The 18,145-nt window shown below is 38.7% G+C and overlaps 1 protein-coding gene across 1 annotated transcript; it reads right to left on the bottom strand.

Annotated features, from left to right (window-relative positions):
• Positions 1 to 3,977: 3,977 nt before the first annotated feature.
• On the bottom strand, positions 3,978 to 17,704 carry fam78ab (family with sequence similarity 78 member Ab). The gene is made up of 3 exons (XM_034191995.1): positions 17,333 to 17,704; positions 16,392 to 16,694; positions 3,978 to 10,089 (listed from the first exon to the last, which is right to left on the bottom strand). The coding sequence occupies exons 2-3, from the start codon at positions 16,652 to 16,654 to the stop codon at positions 9,564 to 9,566; spliced, it is 789 nt and encodes a 262-aa protein (XP_034047886.1). The 5' UTR covers positions 16,655 to 16,694; positions 17,333 to 17,704; the 3' UTR covers positions 3,978 to 9,563.
• Between the last annotated feature and the right edge of the window lie 441 nt (positions 17,705 to 18,145).

The raw sequence follows: 18,145 nt of genomic DNA, 5'->3' as shown, positions 1-18,145 counted from the left end.
TAACACTTTTAGCATTCCAAAACATACTGGCAACTTCCCACTAGTTCAAGGGTGCACTAGTTCTAAGGTCCACCACTAATCCTAGTCTTAATATTAAAGAGAACATGTTGAAGTTGTTTTTACATTTATGGTAGGCTATATGTTGCACTAAAGTAGATTAAGTAATATTAAAAACAGTGTGACAAGTAAAAAACATTTAACTATGGTGAATTATCATTATTTGTGGATTTTCAATTTAACAGATTTATAGACAAGAGGTTTTTTCCCATTTTAATTTATCTTCATTTATATAGCGCCAAATCGCAACAGAGTTGCCTCAAGGTGCTTCACACAAGTAAGGTCTAACCTTACTAACCCCCAGAGCAGCAGTGGTAAGGAAGAACTCCCTCTGAGGAAGAAACCTCAAGCAGACCAGACTCAAAGGGGTGACCCTCTGCTTGGGCCATGCTACAGACATAAATTACAGAACAATTCCCAAAAAACAACAGCATAATTAAAGGTTATCAGTGGTGTATGTCAACAGAATCAGATGTTTTATTTTTGTAAATTGAACAAAACTGGATCTGGTTTGTTAGGTGTTTGAAAGTATTACATTTATTTGTGAACTTTAAAATAAGTTTGGGGTTGCAATATATACCATCAAATTATATAAAGATAGTAAGGAGCAGTGGACGCTCCCGACGTACATAAATAAGTAGATAATCAAATTAAACAGTAGTTTACAAAGTGCCAGTTTTGCTTATTTGCTTCCTGTATGAGTGCCAGTAGGAACAAATGCATGATTGTAGAGTTTACAAACATTTTTGATGATTAAAACTTTATTCAAAAATTTAGCTCTGCAAATTAACTGTTAGCTAAACTTTGCGCACGGCAGACACCTGGTCCATCCTGATATCTAACTGTTGCAACTCGGTGAAACTTTTGCGTCCCCTGGGTGTTCTCCATCTGCTGTGGTCCTCAATGCTGAGGCACCGCCATGGTGGACCATATGCATGACTAAAATGTAGACGCTGATGTTCCCTGACATGTTTGAGTCTCCCTAAGTAGCCATTCATTTGACACAAACCCAGTTTTCTGGAGAGACACAGCACGAAGTACTTGGTTAGTGTCAAGGGTCCAAAATGTCAAAAAACAGCCATGCTTTCAAAATTGTAAGGACTCTTTGAAATGAATACACACTAGAATGATAATAACTATCACCGGTAGGTACTACCAACATATTTTCTGCTCACAGCGAAAGCTGTTTTTGGATCTCTTTATCATGCCTCTTCTTTTGCAAGACGGTCTGCCCTTACTTCCTTTCGTTTACAACAAAAGACACAAAGAGCAGTAACATCATTTACAATTTTGTAGAATCTGCTTGACTGTGCTCAGCAGTGCATGTTCAGCCTCGGGGAGTTTTATTTTATGTTGACTTGTAAGGATTTTTTTTGTTTTTGTTCAGCTCTGACCACAGCAGATTTTAAGATGAGCACGAAGCGACTGTGTATGTATGTCATTGTAAATACACAGTAAAATAATTAGAGAAGGCTCTGCTGTCTATTACGTACAAAGGATTATGTATAAACACAAATATACAGAAGAAAATGCTGTGAATACAAACAAAATCTCGCAATCAAGAAATTAAAATTATAATATACATTTTTATAATTTCTACAAAAATCCTACAAATATTCTGTGATTCCTCGTAACAGAGCATTTGAACTTCACTCTCTGGGATGTGTTTCATTGTACTAAAATGGAAAAAAAAGTGACAAGACAATATAATGTTTTCATATTTTATTCATCCATAAAAACGTTTTTTCCAGTTTAGCCAGTGTTTTGCATTTTCACAGTTTGAACCACAGATAAATGTTCAAGTATCGGTGTGAAATTAAAAGCTAAACAAGAGAACATGCTGCCTGCATCGAGAAGAAGACTTGATAGCACATTGTGTTCTAATGTTTGTGCTACAATAAGCTTCAGTGATTCAGTTTTTGAAGTAAATTAGAGAGCTGAACACAATATCAGTTGTATTTTCTAGAGCCCGACCGATATATCGGCCGGCCGATATTATCGGGCGATATAAGCCCTTTTCAAAGTACTCACTATCGGCCGAAATTTTGCTGATATAATGCCGATAATTTCTCATAAACAGAACAGTTGCTGAAATAATGTTTGTCTGCAATGTAAAATGTCCTTGCACCGTTTGTCCAGTAGATGGAGCGCTGACTCCATTCAACTGAGAGCTGCTTACACCCCTGCTTAAATGTGTTCATCACCGGCCCCCGTAGTTCGTGTCACACTGCACTGATCTGCTGACAAAAGCATACAAGTAAGTTTATAAGGATGTTGTTTGTAATAACTTTGCAATTACATTCACCCCACATTTAAAAAAAAATTATAATAATATCGGCTGATTTATTGGCTATCAGCAAATCAGCTGATTTATCAATTATTGGCATTTTTTTCATCCAAATATCGTTATCGGCATCAGCCTCAAAAAATCCATATCGGACGGGCTCTAGTATTTTCATGGGGCAGAGCAACAAAGATTCAGGAAATAAATGCTGATGGTGGTAAGCTTGAACTTAGGATGTAATATTTGTTTAAATAAAGGGAAATGCAGAGCAAAGAAACACTGATGTAAATAAAGTAGGCAAAATGTAAAGGGTGCAGCTCTCGGAAGAACTGTAACAGTGTGGGTTTAGTAGAGGGCACACAGTCCTACAAACAGAAAACTGACATTTTCAACATGGCTACATTTTGCATGTAAATTCCTCTCTGGACACGCAGATAAATTAAATGACTATGGCATAACTATGACTGAGAAAATGTTTGTGGTTGACCAAAACTTTCTGCAGTTGAAAAGTCTTGAACTATATCCTAAACCACCTATAACATAGGTGTAACGTCAGGATGAATTCCAGGATTAAACCCCCTGAAATAGTTCACACCTGATGGCAGAGTGAGGCTTCTGATACTTTAATCCAAACAAAATAACTGTTTCCAAAAAATGTTTTTGTGAGATACTCAAAACAAAGACACTTTATGAAACAATTGCTTCAGGAAATTCGTCACTATTGGGAAATACTCAAAACTGTAAATGTAGAAGTTATGTTACAAAATTATTTAGTATTGCTTCAGAAAATGATTAAATGTTTCAAAAGGCTTCCATGCTAAATGAAGCAGTTGCATCACAAAATTATGGTATGTTTGAACACAAACTGAAACATCTGCCCCAGTAAATAATTCACTTTTGTGAAACTCTCAAAGCTGTAAATGAAACATTACTTGACAAAATGAATCTTTTTCATAAAATGACTCAGAAAATGAAGTGAAATGTGCAATGAATGCATTGTATCATAAAAAGATTTCCTTTCTAAACATTCAAACACAAAATGATCAATTTACATCAGTAAATTATTTGTGTTTTGTAACATTTAAAACAAACAAAAAAGATGCAAATTAGTTTTTTTTTCTTTTTTGTAATCTTTAAAACACAAAATACATAATTTCTTAAGAACAATTCACTGTTTGAAAAGGTTTATACACTGAATTAAACAACTGTTTTCAAAAATTATTTTTGAAAACAATTATTTCAGAAGATTATTCTGTGATTTGATGACAATGCTGTGTTTCAATAAATCACGGTTTTGAAATGTGAAAACGGCACAATAATAACATTTTTAGAAACTGATTTACTTTTGGAATCATCAAAGTGATTATTTAATAACTTCTTCGCAATATTGAAGTGCTAAATTCACCAATTTTTTTTCGGTAAATGATTAATTGTTTTAAACGGTCAGAATAGTTACTTTGGAAAATGATTTAGTGTTTTGTTATGCTCTAAAGAAAAAAATAAACAATGCATCAGAAAATGACTGTCTGTTTCACAACATTAAACAAAACAATTCAGAGAATAACTTTTTTTCATATAGGGAATGATGCAGTTTCAGAAACAATTTGGTGTTTTTTAAAGACTTGAAAATTAATTCTTGGCTCCATCCTTCACTCGCTGCATTGATATGGCTCAGTTTTGGCACTATTTGTCCTCCGCAATACAAGTGATTTTGTTTTTCTGTGGCTTGGATAAGGAAGAACATAAAGCATCTATAACATAATTTTGAAGTATACATAAGATACACAACATTAACACAATCTTAACATATTTGAACACAAACAGGGAAGAAATTACACAATTTTTTTCTTATATTTCAAGCAAAATACTGTCATTCATTGACAGTCAGTAACCCTCAATACTGTATTGTCACCTTCGTTGTTTGTAAAAAAAATAAAAAAGAAAGAAACAAAAAGTGCATATGGCTTTGTTGCACATGTAAGCGGTGATCAGAGTGCACCTGCAGACCTGATAAATGTTGCCGATGTGACACTACTGCTACAATCATATCACACCAGCACTGCTGCTGTTTGTATACGCTCCGTCCCCGGTTTTTATCGTCTATGTGCGTGACACAGCGACTTGTGACTCAACTATGGCAGAAGCACGTTGGTGAATCCTGTCATTCTCCCTAAATCCCTCCAATTGGGATTTAACCGGCGTGCGCACGCACACACACACACACACACACACACACACACACACACGAGTATTTGAGTGTCACAGTTTAAATACATTATATGTTGTCCAGCTAGAACGCTATCAACAGTGGTTACAGGTCACAGCTATACCTTAAATAGTCAGTTCGCCGTTAAAAGTGGATCCGTTTTGCTTTCCGTGAGGTGTGAGCTATAGGTGAAAGGTCACTGAGTTCTTACACTGCCTTTGAGTTGAAATAACTTGTGGTTGACATCCAAGTCCAGCTTGGTAAATGTCAACTTTATTTTAAGATGGCTTTAAAACACCAAACGGTTCAATTTGTTGTCACCTTTCATGTTCCTGTCCCACGTCTAGCACTGTGTTAGCCCCTCACCCATACAAGCACTTTGACCTTTGATATTTGACTTTGCAACTCACACAAGACTTTTAGCTAAACTTTGCATTAGCATGACTCGGCACAATTAAATTCAGTCCATAGAGCAGAGGTGCTCTTTTTAGACACTTATCCTCATTTTGAAGGGTGTGTGTGTGTGTGTTTGTTTGTGTGTTTGTATTGGGGGATTTCCCAGATGTTTCAAGTCTGAACATTTCTTTCCTGTTTGTTATTACTGCTATTATTTATTTATGATAAAGTTACCACAAAACATTTTAGTCTACAGTGTTGCGATGTTGTTTATATAGGTGTAGTTCAGGATTGATTTTGCCCTCCCGCAACACACACACACACACCAAAAATCAACCTGATCTCACAATCTCACAACAGTTTGTGATGGCATCACGAAAAGTGATTTAATTTGTGAAACTGGTATCACAAAATTAATTTGTGATGGTGTCACAAACTTTAGGATGATGCCTGGTGGGGGTATGGTTAGGTTAGAAATAGTGAACTAAACTTGACCATGTCATGAAAATGTGACACATTTCGTGACTATCATGAAAAAAGTGTGTAACTGGGCTGTCAAAAACAAAGCGTTTTCATAGTTTTGACAAAATCAAACGGTTGTTTTCGAAAATATTTCACTGAGTTGAAATGCTTTAAAAAAAATCATTAATTAATCAAACAACTGGTTGAGGAAATGGTTTTGTTTTGAAGCACTCAAAATAACAACATTTTTAAAAAATGTTCGGTATAAAATGTTCCAATATTCAACAGCAAATGAAACAAGTGGTTCAGAAAATGATTCACAGTTCAGAAACTCTCAAAGCACTAAATGAAACATTTTAGTAAATTGAGTGTTTCCAGCATTCAATGTAAAATTAAACAAGTGGTTCAGAAAATGATTTCACAGTTCAGAAACTCTCAAAACTTTAAATGAAAGAATTACTTTTGAAAATAATTAGTTTCCAGCTTTCCAGCAGCACAAACCACAAAATGAAACAACTGCATTAGAAAATCAGTCACTGTTTCAAAATGCTCAAAACACCAGATGAACAAATGTCTTCAGAAAAATCACTCACTGTATTGAAGCACTGTGATGGTGGCATCTAATGGACAGTGAGACTTCATTCATTGAAAAAATAATTTAGTATTTGTTCAAGAAACTAAGTGTAATAACTAGCTCAGAAACTTTACTTCTCAATTTTGAAACATTCAAAGCAACAACTGAAAGTATTCATTTTGAAAACACAAATGTTTTCAAATACAAAATGAAGCAATTGCTTCAAAAATGTTCAAAACACCATGATAGTGTCGACTGGTGCTCATGAATGATTCACTCTTTCAAATCTGTTCAAAAACTGAATGAATTGGTTGCTTCCAAATTGTTTTGAAGCTGTTAAAAAACTAAATGAAACAATTGCTTGATAAAATGATCCACTGCCTCAAAAATGCATGAAACACTAAAACTGTGATACCTAGTGGACAATGACAAGTCCTCACTTCGTTAAATGAATTTCAGTTTTAAGTGCTTAAAACGATGAATGAAACAGTTGGTTAAGAAAATGGTTGACTTTGTTGAAATGCTAAAAAGTAAATGAAACAATTGTTTCAGAAAAGGATTTGTCAGTTTCAATTTCACACTGAATGACCCAGTGGTTTTGAAATGCTCAAAACAGTATGTCGAAGCCATCTAATGGACAACGACCCCCCCACATTGAATTCCTGGCTATGCCCCTGGTTACCATGGTGAAGTTATCTATAAAGCTTAATTAACGTTTTGCTAAATTATTTTTTTAATTATTTATGTTCCTCAGGTATCCTGTGTGGGGTTGAGTTTGGGCATCAGAGCGTGCAGGCGTAATTATAACATTTATTCCTCAGTTCCTGCAGCAGAGAGCATCTCAGCCACACATAAACCAGACTGATCAGGAGCTTCTGATGTTGCCATGTGTGGGTTGAAAATGTAATTTCAGTGTCAACAAAGTTATTTAGCTTGTGGCATCAACTGAGTGCACAATGGAAATCCTTTCATGTGTAATTAAGGTCCTGAGAGAAATGTCAAGCTGTTATTGAGTCAAATCACAAAACACCAAAAAACAGAATATGATGAAAACTAAAGAGGGAATGTTGCCTGAGGCGGGTTTCAAAAAGCTCTGCTCGCTGGTAAAGCGATCCCAGTGCAGCACCAGGAGCTTACACGAGATCCGACTTGCATACAAATAACTTCGTTGATTGGAGCCAAAACACTGGAGGTAGCAGCTTCTTAAAAGTAGAGGACCGGACATTAAAGGAACAGCCACTCAGAGATCATTCAAAGGTCATTTAGGTGACGACGGCTGTTTGTTTATGCGTTTCTTGCATTGACTGGCCTGTGGTGAAATAAAGGCAGACAGGCCCCACGTTTCTGCAGCGAGAGCAGAGAAATGGGTCATCTATATGCCAACCGAGCCGTCAGGATCAAACTTGCGTGCCTGCTGCATGCAAGAGCAAGACGTCAAGGGAAGAGAAGGAGGAAGACCTCCGGCGGGGATGGAGATTCTGTGTGAATGATGATGAAGAGCAAAAAAGACAGAGTACAACTATTCAGGGTGGCAACAAACGGTAGACAGGTGCCCTGACCTGGAACGATAACTAAACGGAAATCCTTTTTTTTCTGTCTTGTGCAAGACAAATAAAATGAAATAAAGCAGCAAACTGAGCTTTTAAACGCCAAACAAACAAACAAAAAAAAAACAAAACACCTCAAGCTGTTACTGCATGTCTGTTGAACACCGTTGACAAGCAAAGATGTCACTAATGTCATCATTGAGAGCAGCACTTCGAGTTTGCCTTCATTTAAAGGGGACATGTTGTGAAAAACAAATATTTGATAAAAGCCTGCCGATGCATGGACATGATGTGGTACGTTTTTAGTGCTCCCCCTTGTGTCAGCGTTGCCATTCTACAGGCAGATGTCAGCGAGTGCTGTGAAACAATTGGGAACGTGCCAATTTTGGAAGAAAATGGTAACACCCGACTTCCCAGCTTTTAAATCGCTGTATTTAATTTAATGTTGGTGGCATACAGCAGACGGTAAATCAGACTTTCAGTTGTTGTCAGCCAGAGCTGGTGGCTGTGAGAGCGGCATCCACACACTGTGACGGTGTGTGCACTTGAAAGTTGGCCTTAGCAACAAGCACAACTCGGATGTTAATTTACCTTTGATGGTGGTCAAAGACAGATCTCTAAATTTCACTCACAGAAAAACCCATATTGGTCAATTGCTAGTGTTTTAGGTTTTCTGGGTTTTATGTTAAACATTGCAAACTTTCACAATGTAGACACAACACCACTGTAAAGAAAGTTTAGGCAAATATGGTTTGCTATAGACTTCTGCGACATATGCCACAGAAATCCATTCTGATCTCCTGCTTGCACCATAAGACACGCCCACTGAGTCAGCCTGCACTCTGTGTGACACAGGCACACACACTGTGCAGCAATGGAACACTGACGCCCACTTTTGAAAGATTGAGAGAGAGTGGCTACAAGCGGCATCTTTCCATTTGAAGTAAGAGGCAATGCAATAGGGCATTTCTTTAAAAAAAAAAATCTAATTTTTCTTTTTTTAAGGATCACCTGTGTCTATGGCTGCAAACCAGTGTCATTTTACCTCATCTGGTGATCAACATTAGCTTGAAAAAAAGGTGTACAATAGGACCCCTTTAATTATCAATGCATTCATATATTACATTATTTCATGTAATTGTATTTACATGCTTTTGGCTTTCTTTTTATATCATCTTTTTTCATGTTTATTGATACTGTAAGTTATTATTTGATATTTTGTAATTTTTTTAAAGTTTGTTACTTTGTTTGATGTGCTCTCACAGTTTCCGAGTTGGGGGTATTTGTGCCCTTTTTTTTTTTTTTTTGCCATAAACCCTTGTGAGTATTTCTTGCAATAAAGTATCTTTTTTTCTAAGACAGATGCGAGTGGGATTCTTGTTCCTGACCTAAACCCACACATTCCAGCACCAATTATTCAGAAGAGACAGAACGAATGAGCAAAATACTGCATTGCACTTCATTTAAGGCGAAAACATTTGCAGTGGTGAAAGCAATGTCAACTTAAGGCAGCATGGATTGAATGTCTTGCTTTTTTTTTTTTGGACTAAAAACTGTCACACAAAATAATTCAGAATCAGGAAAAAAGAAGCACAGAATCAACAATAACAATGAAATGCACTCTCTGCCAGCCTATACATAAATACACAACTGGTATTAATATTTGTGCTTATTGGTTTATGCAGCATGTGCGCGGACACATCCCTTGGCCCAAAGTGCCAAATTTAAAAAAAAAGGAACAATCCTCTTGTTTGCAGTGGATTTGTTTAGCACAGTGAGAATCAACTTAGTTTGAAGGTAGAATGGTTGCAGTTTTTGCAAGCCCAGCCCTGAACTGGTTTAGCCCTACGTTCATTTATCTGCCTGTTTTCTCTCCATCGACTTGGGGGGGGGGACATTAAGGAAGAAGAGCAATGGGGCAAAAATAAATATCAAAAAAGGTTAAAGCCATGAAAATTGTAAATAAATTGAACCAATTTTTAAAAAGGACTGTATAGGAAGTCGTACTGTTAAGGTATCCAAGGCAGGTTTTAAAGGTCAGTATTTGGGTGGGATGACCACGACAGGGTCACCGCTCTTTGGCCGCCACATCAGCACCTGAGCATCATTGGCATTGGGCTTGACAGTGGCATTAGGAGGGATGGGCTCATTCCGTCCCAGGATCTGAGGTTGTTCCTGGGCCAGGGGCTCTTGCAGAACAGCCCTTTGGCCCAACGGCTTCTCTGGATCCACTCGAATGTCAAGCCGCATCCTCCAGCGGATTGTCTGCAGGATGATGGTCTCTGAGGTGGCCTGGTTCATGGCCACCAGCCACGTGGTAAAGCTCTGGTCACGGTGGATGCTGCTGAGTTGAGGCACATTGCTATCGCTGACCGGCACACCCCAGGTCACGCTGGGATAAAAATTGTCATTCATGCTAACAGTGAACTTGCTGTCCTTTTTGGTGGGACCTACAATGGTGCAGGTCTCTGTGGTATTGCCGTACCAAGGGTAGTTTACTCCATCCGAGTCACTGATGGCCACGATCTTCCCATCACAGAGATCAGGGAGCTCCCAGCTTGACCTGGTAGATGAACAGAATCAAAGATGAAACATGCTTTTGGAGACATTCTGTAGCTACTGAGAGTTAGTATCATAAGCCTGTCTGTCTGTCTGTCTCCCTACTCTTCCCAGGTCCTTTTCCCAGTATCTATCAAACCTTTTAGGTGGATCCATCATTTTATGCAGATGTGTCAACTCCAGAAATGCCTTGAAAGGCTTTGTTTTGTAACAAAAGACAAGGTCATTGTGGTCAAAGGTTAAAAGATTGATTTTGACACCAATGTCTACCAAACTTACGGCACATATCGAGGTAGATTCTGGAATTGCCCAGGCAAGATCAAATTTACCAAAGGCCAATCATTGGTGTCAAGTCCATTGTGGTCAATGGTCAAAATTGAGCTTTTTCTCTCTGATTTACACCAAACACGGCACACATATGGAAGTGCTTTCTGAAATTGCCCAAAAAGGTCAGATTTTCCAAAGGTTGGGGCCAAGGGGCCATTGGGGCCAAGGTCACATCTACCTGTCTACTTGTTCACCTACTCTTCCTAGGTCCTTTTGGTCATTTCGACCAAACTTGGTTTCTCAGTGAAGTTTGATCCCACAATTACTCTTAGAGAATTCCTTTTGCCAATGGTCAAGTAGCTGATTTTTCAACCCAGTTTGGACCAAATGTGGTACACACATAGATGGATTCCAGAACCTGGCAAATTCAGCCAGATGTCCTTCATTTGGGTAAAGATCAAGGTCATCGGGGTCAAATGTCAGATTGCTATAGCGCTAATTGTCCTCATGCCCATGGTTATTATTGCCCAGTTGCTGAAAAGGTGAGTTTCTGTAATATCCATATTGCTGTACATCTGGCAGATACACAATTGACATTTGACCAGTTTGCAAGCAACATCTTAAAATATTAGGATGCCCAACCAGACAGCCCACAAAAAAATGACCCAGTGCCACTGCTCCATCTACTACTAATTTTCTAACCAGTGCAGGACTAAATACAAAGTCACAGCGGAAGATTTGGATCATTTTGTCAACATACAGATGAGCCAGTAACCCTTTACAGTACAGGTACATTAGTTGACATAATAAGCATTGACAAAAACAGTTAATTAAGAGTTAAGTAATGTGTTTGGTAATCACTTATTAGCGGTGTTCATGTTAGTTAATGCAGTAATAAGCATTAACTAACTGTTAATTAAGAGTTAGCTCATGTGTTTAGTAATCATTTATTAATGCTGTTCATCAGCTTTAGAAATTATTAAAAATTGTATAAATGAATAGTTAACATGAACACACGTAATAAAGGATTTAATTTATTTGCGCCCTTATTAATCGACCCTTATTAATCGACCCTAATTTACCCTTAAGTGTTACTGATGAGGTTTTAGTGAAATTATTGGTGTTCCTGATTAAAAAGGCGCCAATAATACTGCATAAAGCTATGAAGCCGCTCTTCAGTGTGTAGTCATTGTGAAAGAGAGAGTGTGAGGAAAGAACAATGAATGTGTCCAGAATTTAAAGTATATACACCAAATCAAACAGAAGAATTAACCACATTACCATCTTCAGCTGTTCAGTCCAATTACAGCGTCATGAAGGATTATTACCATCAAAGAACCTTCCTTGTTAGTGTGAAGTTTCACTTGTGACAGCAACTTTACTTCTTGCATCCTAAACAGCCAAGAAACATGATATATATATATATATATATATATATATATATATATATATATATATATATATATATATATATATATGTATATATATATATATATATATATATATATATATATGTGGAATTTGCATGTTCTAACCTGTGTTTACGTGGATTCCCTCCGGGTGCTCCGGCCTCCTCTCACATCCCATTCAATCACATTAGGTGAATTGGAATCTTTAAACTGTCTCTCTGTGTGTGTGTGTGTGTGTGTGTGTGTGTGTGTGTGTGTGTGTGTGTGTGTGTGTGTGTGTGTGTGTGTGTGTGTGTGTGTGTGTGTGTGTGTGTGTGTGTGTGTGTGTGTGAGAATGTTTGTCTATCTATATGTGGCCCCGTGACTGAGTGGCGTCCTGTCCAGGGTGTACGCTGCCTATTATGACTGCTGGGATAGGCTCCAAAGTACCCCGCCCCGGTGACCCTTTATCTACATTATTTTACACTGTTTATTCACCTAATATAGTGAGATTGTGTGTGTTGTGTTTTTATCATTCACAGTATGCATGTGTTGTGCAGGAGTGATGTGCAAATGGTTGCAGTAATTGAAGTGTTCGATGCATTTATGAGGGTGTTTGTGTTTGCAGTGAGGCACCTTTCTGGAGCAGCTCTCCAATTTTGTTGCATTTTGTGATGACAATAAAACACATTCTATTCTATTATTTTATTTTATATAATGCCTAAATAGAGCCTTGATTGGTGGTTTTGTATGTTACGTGATATGGATCATGGCTACCATTTGCCATTGTATTCCATGTACCGTGCAATTTTGGTTCTATATGTTTTGTGCTATTGCACGCTGTTACCACCACACGCTCACATGAGCAAGTGGCGATGGTGTTTGCCTTATAGACAAACAGTGGCCGACACAGTTCCCAGACTCGCTGGGTAATGGATGAGAAGGCTGGATGCGCTGAGGGGTATCCAGACCGAGTCAGGGGATCCTAAGAAAGTAGTGTTTGCCAGAGGCAAAGCTGGGCAGGCCGGGTTGGCCCTGCCACAGCTCGGGGTTTGCGGGGGGGCACTGGGGCACAGCAGGCTCCATCAGATGGCACATGTGTAAGATGGGGCATCTCGGTCTCTCTACCGAGCTTTGGCAGAGACCTTGGACCTGGAAGGACGCAAGTCCCTTTTCTCTTGTTTATAAATTAATAAAATATCAAATGACAAGGATCTATTTTAGGCATTATATAAAACAAATAATGAATGTTTTTTCATTCATGAATGAATGTTTTTTCATTCCATCTTTCACCTCATGAAATATTCTTTCCATTGCACTCATAAACATTCATTATTTGTATAATATGACAAAATTGGTTAACAGATAATGTTACGATATCCACTGTTCACATGAGCCTATTTTTAATGGACTGCCCTCTTTTTTTTTAAGTCATATTAGGCTTCAAATTTTGATACTTGACTAATTGTTGCCAATAATACAGTGTGTTTAGATAAAGCAACCCATGTCTTTCACACACACACACACACACACACACTCACACATGCACTGACACACGTTCACAAACGTGCACAGTCATATTGGGGAGGTGGCTGTGTGTAATCTAAGACATGCAGCACCGAAACATGCTCTGCTGCAGTGTCTCCAGATAAAACATTCTGGGTACGAGTGAGTTGTGCTTACGCAATATTAATGCTACTTGTGCAAAATTTGCACGGATATTCAACAAAGTGAAATAGAGAACAGAAGAGAGTTCAGCTAGCAACCATTGAAAAGAATAAAATATGACATTTGACTGTGCAACATGGTTGAAAAGGTTCATGGTTGTTTTTTTGTTTTGTTTTGTTTTGTTTTGTTTTTTTGTCATAAATAGAAGGTTGTAAGTTCAAATCCAACCATGCTGTAACCAATTTTTTAAACCTGAAGAGCGTAAAGGTACTCTCTATAATATAACTCTTCTTCTGCATTCCTGTAACTCTGAAAAGTGTGGAGATGGCATAAACCCTGAAAAAGTGTTAAATCAACTCTGTCAGAGTTGATATGATCACATCCTTTTTTAGCACTTCATCCATACTACACTCAACAAAAATATAAACGCAACACTTTTGGTTTTGCTCCCATTTTGTATGAGATGAACTCAAAGATCTAAAACTTTTTCCACATACACAATATCACCATTTCCCTCAAATATTGTTCACAAACCAGTCGAAATCTGTGATAGTGAGCACTTCTCCTTTGCTGAGATCATCCATCCCACCTCACAGGTGTGCCATATCAAGATGCTGATTAGACACCATGATTAGTGCACAGGTGTGCCTTAGACTGCCCACAATAAAAGGCCACTCTGAAAGGTGTAGTTTTGTTTTATTGGGGGGGGGGATACCAGTCAGTATCTGGTGTGACCACCATTTGCCTCATGCAGTGCAATACATCTCCTCTGCATCATCCATGAAGAGAACACCTCTCCAAAGTGCCAAACGCCAGCGAATGTGAGCATTTGCCCACTCAAGTCGGTTACGATGACGAACTTGAGTCAGGTCGAGACCCCTATGAGGACGACGAGCATGCAGATGAGCTTCCCTGAGATGGTTTCTGACAGTTTGTGCAGAAATTCTTTGGTTATGCAAACCGATTGTTTCAGCAGCTGTCCGAGTGACTGGTCTCAGACGATCTTGGAGGTGAACATGCTGGATGTGGAGGTCCTGGGCTGGTGTGGTTACACGTGGTCTGCGGTTGTGAGGCTGGTTGGATGTACTGCCAAATTCTCTGAAACGCCTTTGGAGACGGCTTATGGTAGAGACATGAACATTCAATACACGAGCAACAGCTCTGGTTGACATTCCTGCTGTCAGCATGCCAACTGCACGCTCCCTCAAATCTTTCAACATCTGTGGCATTGTGCTGTGTGATAAAACTGCACCTTTCAGAGTGGCCTTTTATTGTGGGCAGTCTAAGGCACACCTGTGCACTAATCATGGTGTCTAATCAGCATCTTGATATGGCACACCTGTGAGGTGGGATGGATGATCTCAGCAAAGGAGAAGTGCTCACTATCACAGATTTCGAATGGTTTGTGAACAATATTTGAGGGAAATGGTGATATTGTGTATGTGGAAAAAGTTTTAGATCTTTGAGTTCATCTCATACAAAATGGGAGCAAAACCAAAAGTGTTGCGTTTATATTTTTGTTGAGTATATAATGCTCATTCACTGCAACTGAGTCAAGTTTAGTAACTTTAAAATGTACTGAACTGAGTTTATGTCACTTAAGATGTTAAAAAAATGAAATGCTATACTTAATCTAGTTCTCTCAACCAGTTCCACAAAACATAGGTGTTTAAGTAGGAAAAGCAAAATGCATATCCCCATTTCATTTTTATGAGACAGTTGACTTAATTAGATTAAGTAAATATAACATTTCATTTTTAAAGTGTTTTTAATCTACACTCAAAAAAGGACTCATTGGATGAACTCAATTCAATTATGTGCAGGATTTCCATATAATAAGTATATGTAGCCCCAACTCAAATAAAGCACATCCATACAAGATCATTTTATTTAATTTAGTTGGGACTACATATATTTATTAGATGGAAATACAATCCAATGAGTCAGTTTTTTAATGTAATTAATGCTTTGGTATGCTACTGAAATTAAAAAAGGACTGTTTCCTTAACAAGGAAATATGCCCAGGACTCAAACCCCGATGAAAAACAGAAAGGACAACAGTCCAACACTGGCAATGAGAGAGAATTGTCCAACCTGAAAGAAAGCAACCTATATACTGATTGTGACTTGTTGTTGGTATTTATTTATTTTATTTTTATTTTACTTATTCTGCCTTTAAACTCAACCAAATTATTAAAATTTATACTTTTGGCCTGTCAGAAGTATGACTGTTACTGTGATTTTTAAACAATTATTAGTTCTATGTACATAATAGCCACTTGAAATATACTTTAAAATGTACATTTGCACATTTATTCCAAATTCTATTGTGTAAAATCTTATCTTAATTCACACAGTGATCTCTATCAGCTTGAGGGAAAATATGAAAACTGAAAGGTATCAGAGAACTGATGCATACTCGACTTGTAAGTATTATTTATTTATTTTATTATATATGACTTCATATTTTGACATCATCATGTAGTCACTAACAAAAACTGATCACAAATATTTCATTGACCAAAATGAGCTTTCAATAAACTCTCTAGCCACATTGGTAGAGGAGATATTTTGGTATGTGTTTTGGTCTGTGTTTTGCTTGACACTGACCTTTGACCAATATATTCCAAAAGGCAATCATCTGGATACACTAATCTAAGTAATCCTGCTAAGTTTGGTGGAAATATATCCAGTGGTTTTATGGCAAACCCGGTTTTTGGTCCTATAGTTTGCACGACCTTGACCGTGATCTTGATCTTTGGCCAATCTGTTCCAAAAATTAGTCATGAGACACTAACCAAAGCAGTATTTCCTCCAAGTTTGGTGAAAATTCATCAAGCTGGTATTTTTATTTATTTATTTGCACGATTACAATACCTTCTCTCATGCGCACAGGATAAGATCCCTTGATTGGAATGTGATACCAAATGTGCATATTTACATTAACGATGGTCGCCGGAGCGGAGCACGTGTATTTACTCACATCCCTTTGTTTCCATACGTGTTGTAGAACTCCATGTGGTTGCAGGCTTGAATCCAGCCGATGGTCCACGTCTCTTTAGCGGCCACTGGCGGCACCAGCACACGCGCGTAAGCTCTGAAATGCGGCGTCCGGTAGCGCAGGACCACGCTGGATGACTCGTCGATGCTGGTGGGGTTGGAATCGATGGAAGTGTTCACCTCCAAGACGATGACGCTATCTCTGACACTCTTGGGCTTACACCTGATACTCTGGATACAGCCCATCGCCTTTAAAGCAACACAATCCACAACAACGTCCAGATGTCTGCAGGAAAAGAAGAAAGATGCATGAAAACAGGAAGAAAAGCTCAGCTGGTTTCACATCATGTTCCTACAAAAATATCAAGGGTGTTTTTTTTTTCTTCCTTAACTCATAGCGAAATGTGTCAGAGAAATCCTTTGCTCAAAAGGCAACTATCATAAAGGAGATGTTAGAGCGCATGGCTTCCCCGTGCGTAAAAACGCGCAGGAAAACATCAGTACGCGCCTATTTTCATGCTTTTGGGCAAGAAATCATTAAAGTGAAGTGTGCGAGCCAACACGCATCCACTGGAAAGGTGCTGCTGAGAAGATCCAGGTTAATCAAGAGCTAAATAATTGACAAAGACGCGCATCTTTGGTGACGCGTTCTCTTGTTCCGCGAGTGGAAAGCTGGTGACAAGCACCAGAACGCAACACATCTTATGGTTTTGGCAAGACAGCTGGCCTGGTTGAGTTTACGAGAAACTCAGAGATGGAGCAGTTTTAATCCGGGACAGTTTTCGTTCATCACAATGGTTGATGGGGGTGGGGGGTCGGATTTCTTCCACAGAGACGCAAAATGTGCGGATTAAGAGCTCGTGCGGCGCACTTGCGCGATGCAATCAGGGGATGAAAAGCAGCAAAACATGCATCAAAGTCTACCTAAAATAAGTCACTGCAAAGTCTCCAGCGAGGAGCAGCGAGCGGAGGCGCGCAGAGGAGGTGAGTCCGTTATCTCCTCACAGCCGGGCGGAGCGCTGCAACATCCACAGGACGCGGCAGGGCCAACTTCAGCACCCGTGTCACCGGATCCATTCTCTCATTTTGTTTTTGTTGCCTTCTTTTTTGTTGTTGATTCTTTATGACGTCACATAATGGGGCTCCAGTTCAGTTAAAATTCCTCCACGGGCTCTCGTTTCTCCGTGCGCGTCCCATCGTGGCCACGGCAGGTTCACCCACTGCGCATTGGTCCGTTTCAGATGCCGGAGATCAGCTTTATAACAAACGACACGTCCGGCTCTCTGCGCCATGCATGCTGGGAAACGTAGGCAGAGCTGGTGGATATATTTTTAGCGCACAAAGCTCCTGTTTTTTTAACACTTACCCTGCTTCATTAGTACTGCTGCCTCATTTGGGGGTGGTGGTAGTGGTGGTGGTGGTGGTAGTAGGGGTGGGGGGGGAAAGCAGGCTCTGAAAATCAGACCTTTACTCTCAATAAGAGACTAAATGTGGCACACAGGTCCATACTGGGATTTTCTACTTATTGATGTCAAAAGGTTACATTTCAAGAAGAGGCAAAATTTACCCTCACATAACATCGCTGCAAACCTTAAAAGAACCGTAATGATCAGATTATTGTCGTCTAAAAAATCTTAACAGTGAGCTCATGTTAAAAAATAAAAGCCCACTATCAAAGACAGAAGTTGATATAATTTGAAATTTGTCCAGTTGCCTATATATTATAAATTCTGCATA

This window comes from Thalassophryne amazonica, chromosome 17, assembly GCF_902500255.1.
Source record: "Thalassophryne amazonica chromosome 17, fThaAma1.1, whole genome shotgun sequence".
Classification (NCBI taxonomy): domain Eukaryota; kingdom Metazoa; phylum Chordata; class Actinopteri; order Batrachoidiformes; family Batrachoididae; genus Thalassophryne; species Thalassophryne amazonica.
Note: the sequence above shows the minus strand (reverse complement) of the source record. Positions and strands in the feature narration are given on the sequence as shown.